This window comes from Rutilus rutilus, assembly GCF_951802725.1.
Source record: "Rutilus rutilus genome assembly, chromosome: 16".
Taxonomy (NCBI): Eukaryota; Metazoa; Chordata; class Actinopteri; order Cypriniformes; family Leuciscidae; genus Rutilus; species Rutilus rutilus.
The window spans coordinates 37,267,146-37,274,645 of record NC_140224.1 but is presented as its reverse complement, the minus strand read 5'-3'; the positions used below and the strand labels follow the sequence as shown (position 1 = coordinate 37,274,645).

The following is a 7,500-nucleotide window of genomic DNA, read 5'->3' as shown; positions in this document are numbered from 1 at the left end:
AGATGAGAAGTGGCAAAAACTGAATGGCAAAATCATATTTTTCTTTTAATTTTGGTGTGAAATGTGAGCCTCATTGAAATGCATGGTCTTGTGGAAGAGACATGTGTCCTGATTCAACTAATCGGATGTAACTACTCTCATATTTGCCTCTTGGGACATTATGAATTTGAAAATGAAGCTGCGTCAGTAATCTCCCATTCACTGAATAAATCATTAACTACAATCCTCTCAGAAAACAAGACCTGTACGACAAACCTGCGCTGAACCTCATGACTTACAGAACCTGAAGAAACAGTTCAGAGGAAGAAAACATCTCCTTTTGTGTTCGACAGAAGAATGAAAGTCGAACGGGTTTGAAAGACGGATGACAGATCTGACATGTTTTACACATCAGTATAGTTTGCGCTTCATAACAGAGCGCAGAACTCGCCTCCTACAACTACTAAGCAGCACAATGACTTCAATTATGCAATTAATGACGACAATAATAGACTACGCTCCGTAATTGACAAAAGACAAGATTATGAACTAACTTTGCATCAGTTTCTTCAAGAGCAAAATGGATAAAAGAGGCTTGATGTTGTTTTCAGGCTCTACTAGAACAGGTTTTCCTGCTTGAATGTTGATTATTTTCCTCATATTCTTATCCTTAATCCTGATCTTGAGCCAAATAAGCAAGCTGACTTTCAATACAACCTCTATCTTTTATTTAGAATACATACAAATGTCATTTACGTCTTTAGTTTGTCGAGAGATTTAAAGCGTAGTTTCTGAAGAGTGCGCATGTGTGAACGAGCTCTAGTGTGTAAGAACGAGCCTATGATCGAATCTCTAATTCGATCTCAAACTGATTAATTAAAAGTTATTACTCCACATGCGTGACATCATTAACTAACGTGTTTGAACGACCAATTTGCGACAATACAGTTTCGGGAAACATCTAGCCTAGCTAACTAGTTGATTTCTTCAACGATGCATCGTACTATAGTAGTGAAGCAGCGAGTTACGGCGTTGTACGGAAAACACACACGTTTACTTCCTGTCTCTATGAAGCCCCTCCTCCTGAAAAGCACACTGTGCTCTGACTGGTCGGCTGGAGCGGTGTGTTGTGATTGGTCGAGCGCTTCGAGTGTGTTTGGGAAATGTCCCGCCCCTTACCATAACCGCCAGTTTAACACACTACTAACTAACTCAACCAGGCCCCGCCCCTTTATTCTGCGCATGAATTATTATAATGAGGAATATTGTGACGTGTTCCCGGAAGAAACTCAAGACTACAGTGGAGGCGTTTCAGGAGTTCAGGAACACTGACTCTGATATAGAGAAGAACTGGAGCTTCTTCATGATCGAACAGCAACATTACACACTGAAGATGCAGAATAGATGCTCTTTTATAGACTTTGCTGGTAACAAAAAAAAGTTACAAGTTCAAGAACAACTGGAGGTCGTGCAGAAATAATGATCCCACCAGAACAGCTCCGTTTCAGCATCTCTGTTTGCTGGAGCTACAAATAGCCGTAGGTCACTCTGGGAAATGCGTTTATTAAATGGCGCATAAAATGGTTTATTAAAAGTGAAATCCCAGAGGAAAGTTGTCACTCTCTCACTGCTGATTGGCATTCGTCGACAGGCACGTCCACACTCTCATTAACTACTTCAGTTGGTCATATTTAAGACGAGCGGTACAGGGTTCAAATCCAATAACATATAATTATTTTGTAATCAATTAGATCTCAACTTGACAGTCACAGCTGACTGCACTTACACTGGGATTTTTAGCATAACAGCATTAAATAAATAAATAAAATGTCTAATTTCATAAACTCAGAGTAGCAGAAATGTAAATAATCATGATAATATAAAACTTTATGCACCGATATGAACATTTTGGCCGATACCGATAACCGATAATTCTTTATATTTGAAAGCCAATAACCGATATATTGGCTATATTACATTTTTATATAATTTTTGAGAGCCTGATTACACAAACAAAAGTCTCACAATTAATAGCAACGTCCCAAACACACAATTATCATGTTCTTATTATGATTTTATGTATCTTATATGACAGACTTGCGCCGCACATGTTGCACTTCGCTGTATTTTCCTTTTTTGAAGTGATTTCAATCATATTTAAAGCAATTCAAAACCATGATGTTGAACAGTGTGCATCTGAAGAGTCTCAGATGGAAGAAATAATAGATTATTTATCGGCTTTAATATATCGGACAAATCTTTCACATAAAAAAATAACTGATACCGATTATGGGGGCAGATTTATCGTGCATCCCTTTAAAATAGAGAAAATAACATTTAATAATAACAATATTTTTCTTACAAGAACATAAAAAAGATAGAAATTATATAAGCTCTTTCAGTTTGCTATTGATAGAATATCTAACATTTTCAAGTCTTTTTAAAATATGTCCATTAATGAAATTTCTAAATGATATAATTTGAAGGTTTAGTCCAGAACAAATGATCTAATAAAAGAGGCTGCTACAAGAAAATGAATTAAATATCTCTATTCGGGTCACAAACACGGAGATCCCTGAATATAGAGCAGAGACGAAACACATCCAAACTGCAGACGAAAAGAGGTCAGACGAGACTCTTCAGGGCCTGAAGAGCCAGAGACCGAGCGAGCTCACCGTCCTGATGGTGTCCTCACTGCACTATATCTATATAAATATATAATCAGAGCAATTCAGGGTCACGAACACCAGACATTTAGATCACTGTTCATTCCAAACCATTTACATCAGTAGGTCATCATGACGTGTGACCCCGAAAACGGTATCGGCAGGGAAATGCAAATGCAATGTAAATAATTAAATGCAACTACAACATAATCAGAAATTCAGAAGTTCAACTTTTAAAAATCATCAAATTCAATATAAACAGTATTTTAAACCTTTTGTACAGTAGAAATGTGGGCCACTTCATACAGGTAAATAAGTAATTTAGGAACTGAACTGATTTATTTAATTGCAGATGTAGCTAATGTAGTAAAGTAAGCACTTTTAGTTGGTTGGTTCTCGACACCGACTGACAGATACTCACATAAACAGGTGAAATATCTATAACCTTTATTTCCACAAAACTATCATAACAAAAAAGCTTGTGTATGACAGCAGGAGGACTGAACATCTGGAGTCAGACGCTCGTCTTTCTTGTTTCTGCCACAGAATAAAGGCCCGTTCACAGCAAGAACGAAAACTACAACAATTACTATATCAGCATTCACACCTATATATCAGCGTTTACACCTATATATCAGCCTTCACACCTATATATCAGCCTTCACACCTATATATCAGCCTTCACACCTATATATCAGCGTTCACACCTATATATCAGCGTTCACACCTATATATCAGCCTTCACACCTATATATCAGCGTTTACACCTATATATCAGCATTCACACCTATATATCAGCCTTCACACCTATATATCAGCCTTCACACCTATATATCAGCCTTCACACCTATATATCAGCGTTCACACCTATATATCAGCCTTCACACCTATATATCAGCGTTTACACCTATATATCAGCCTTCACACCTATATATCAGCCTTCACACCTATATATCAGCCTTCACACCTATATATCAGCCTTCACACCTATATATCAGCCTTCACACCTATATATCAGCCTTCACACCTATATATCAGCCTTCACACCTATATATCAGCCTTCACACCTATATATCAGCGTTTACACCTATATATCAGCATTCACACCTATATATCAGCCTTCACACCTATATATCAGCCTTCACACCTATATATCAGCATTCACACCTATATATCAGCCTTCACACCTATATATCAGCCTTCACACCTATATATCAGCCTTCACACCTATATATCAGCCTTCACACCTATATATCAGCATTCACACCTATATATCAGCCTTCACACCTATATATCAGCGTTCACACCTATATATCAGCGTTTACACCTATATATCAGCGTTTACACCTATATATCAGCATTCACACCTATATATCAGCCTTCACACCTATATATCAGCCTTCACACCTATATATCAGCGTTTACACCTATATATCAGCATTCACACCTATATATCAGCATTCACACCTATATATCAGCCTTCACACCTATATATCAGCCTTCACACCTATATATCAGCCTTCACACCTATATATCAGCCTTCACACCTATATATCAGCCTTCACACCTATATATCAGCATTCACACCTATATATCAGCTAGGGGTGTAAGAAAAAATCGATACACATGAGTATCGCGATATTTTATTTTGCAATACTGTATCGATTTTCAAAAACGCAATATCGATTTTTTTTTTTTTTTTTTTTTTTTTTTACGTCCAAAAATATTCATGGTAAGACGGTGGTTCACGTATGTTGTTTAAAAGGCTCGCCGAACGGTGCGTGTCCACTGGCACGGAGCGAGCGGAGCAAGCGTTTTCAATTCATTCCATGGAAGTCGAGCTTCACGCTCAGCAGTGCATTTTGGGATTGACAGCGGACCGGAGAAAGCGTTGAGAGCGACTGAGAGCGTCAAAAGGTTGGGCAGTTCTCGACTTTATGCAAATAATATCAAGCGAAAAACGCGGTCGGCAGTTTATGATGGATTTAGTGCGTAAATCATTTTGTTTACAAATTAGACGCTTTGCAGTTGTTTATATGTTAAAGATTTTATTTTGGATGTGTTTATTGTTATTATATTGGCTGGGTTTATAAAATTGAAAGGATCTTTGCTTGGTGCATTTGGAAACAAAGCTTGTCTATTTCTAAATGTAATCGCGTGCATGATGATTATACTGTCCGTGTGTTGAAAAAAACAAACACACTCGTAACAGACACACCCCAAAGCGGAGACGTTACAGCGTTGCCAGCGGCACCGAGCGCAGTTTTGCCGCTGTAGTGGACGCGCACCGTGAAGCTGCGTTCACACCAAACGCGAATAGAGTGTCTGGCGCGAGTGATTTCAATGTTAAGTTAATGCAAAGACGCATTTACGCGCGTCTGGAGGTCTTGTGGCGAATGAGGCGTTTAGCGCGGCAGACGTTAATTTGCCTCATTCACGCGTCCAGTTCTTTTAAAATCTTTTATCACATAAAAACTTGATTTCAATAGGCCTATATGACACATTCATTTTGTTCACTATATATCAGCATTCACACCTATATATAAGCCTTCACACCTATATATCAGCATTCACACCTATATATCAGCCTTCACACCTATATATCAGCATTCACACCTATATATCAGCCTTCACACCTATATATCAGCATTCACACCTATATATCAGCGTTCACACCTATATCAGCGTTCACACCTATATCAGCCTTCACACCTATATATCAGCATTCACACCTATATATCAGCGTTCACACCTATATCAGCGTTCACACCTATATATCAGCATTCACACCTATATATCAGCGTTCACACCTATATCAGCATTCACACCTATATATCAGCCTTCACACCTATATATCAGCATTCACACCTATATATCAGCGTTCACACCTATATATCAGCCTTCACACCTATATATCAGCATTCACACCTATATATCAGCATTCACACCTATATATCAGCCTTCACACCTATATATCAGCATTCACACCTATATATCAGCATTCACACCTATATATCAGCATTCACACCTATATATCAGCATTCACACCTATATATCAGCATTCACACCTATATATCAGCGTTCACACCTATATATCAGCCTTCACACCTATATATCAGCATTCACACCTATATATCAGCATTCACAACTATATATCAGCCTTCACACCTATATATCAGCATTCACACCTATATATCAGCATTCACACCTATATATCAGCATTCACACCTATATATCAGCATTCACACCTATATATCAGCGTTCAATATATCAGCATTCACACCTATATATCTGCGTTCACACCTATATATCAGCGTTCACACCTATATCAGCATTCACACCTATATATCAGCCTTCACACCTATATATCAGCATTCACACCTATATATCAGCGTTCACACCTATATCAGCGTTCACACCTATATATCAGCATTCACACCTATATCAGCGTTCACACCTATATATCAGCCTTCACACCTATATATCAGCCTTCACACCTATATATCAGCCTTCACACCTATATCAGCATTCACACCTATATATCAGCATTCACACCTATATATCAGCCTTCACACCTATATATCAGCATTCACACCTATATATCAGCATTCACACCTATATATCAGCATTCACACCTATATATCAGCATTCACACCTATATATCAGCCTTCACACCTATATATCAGCATTCACACCTATATATCAGCCTTCACACCTATATATCAGCATTCACACCTATATATCAGCCTTCACACCTATATATCAGCGTTCACACCTATATATCAGCGTTCACACCTATATATCAGCCTTCACACCTATATATCAGCATTCACACCTATATATCAGCCTTCACACCTATATATCAGCGTTCACACCTATATATCAGCGTTCACACCTATATATCAGCCTTCACACCTATATCAGCGTTCACACCTATATCAGCGTTCACACCTATATCAGCGTTCACACCTATATATGTGAAATTAACTATACATTTCTGAGTGCAAATGGTTTCAAAGTAAATCCTACACAATTTTTGGTAACGCTTTATTTTAAGGTGAATTACTACATCTACTTACTACAGTAATAATGCATAAGGTTGCATAAGATTACTCAGTTCTTATTTGAGTAAGTGCAATGTAACTACACACAAGTGTTACACTTTATTTTAAGGTGTCATTGTTACAGTGTAATTATACATTTAAGTACTGAGTAATATTAATTAACCACATGTACTTACTATAGGGTTAGGGTTTGTTTGAGGGTTAGTTGCATGTAATTATGCATAATTTACTGTTATTACTATGGTAAGTACATGTAACATATGTAACAAGGACACTGTGTAAGAAAGTGTTACCAAATAAAGTGCAACCCACTTTTTTTAAGTGTATACAAAACATCCACACTCTCGAGATGTGGCGCGTCCAATCAAATCAGTGGAACACAACGACCAGAGTAATCAAACATCCGTCCATCCGTCCTCTGGTCAGAGTCTCTCCGCTCAAACTCTGAGCCATGAACTAATGTAGGAGATGAAGACACAAACTCCAGCTCAGACTGAGCTCCACACACTGGAGATGAAGCCGGAACTCATGACGGGAGGTTCCCACTGTCAGGTGCACGACCGAGCCTCGGGAACACCGACAGCCGGAGTCCGTGTGGAGTTATCTGACCGACTGCGGTTTAAAACTAAAGACTGCTGATGGAACGGGATGGTTCCTGTTGTGCCGGTGTTTCGGGACATTATGGATCCGCTGTACTTACTTTCCTGTAGACCAGCATGTTGGGAGACTCATCCGCCACTCCATTAGTGCTCTGAGTCTGAGCCGATCCCGATCCCGGCTGAGCCATTCCT

The 7,500-nt window shown here is 38.5% G+C and overlaps 1 protein-coding gene across 3 annotated transcripts in view; it reads right to left on the bottom strand.

Annotated features, from left to right (window-relative positions):
• The window catches only part of rgs7b (regulator of G protein signaling 7b), a gene marked incomplete at its 3' end in the record, with an annotated part of 48,059 nt that overhangs the window by 37,688 nt on the left and 2,871 nt on the right, over positions 1–7,500 (bottom strand). For all 3 annotated transcript variants that reach the window (XM_084433756.1, XM_084433757.1, XM_084433755.1), the window contains exon 2: positions 7,410–7,500. This exon is cut by the window's right edge and continues 18 nt beyond it. In XM_084433756.1, coding sequence (XP_084289882.1) covers positions 7,410–7,496 — 87 coding nt within the window. In that variant the 5' untranslated portion in view covers positions 7,497–7,500. The remainder of the gene's footprint in view (positions 1–7,409) is intronic.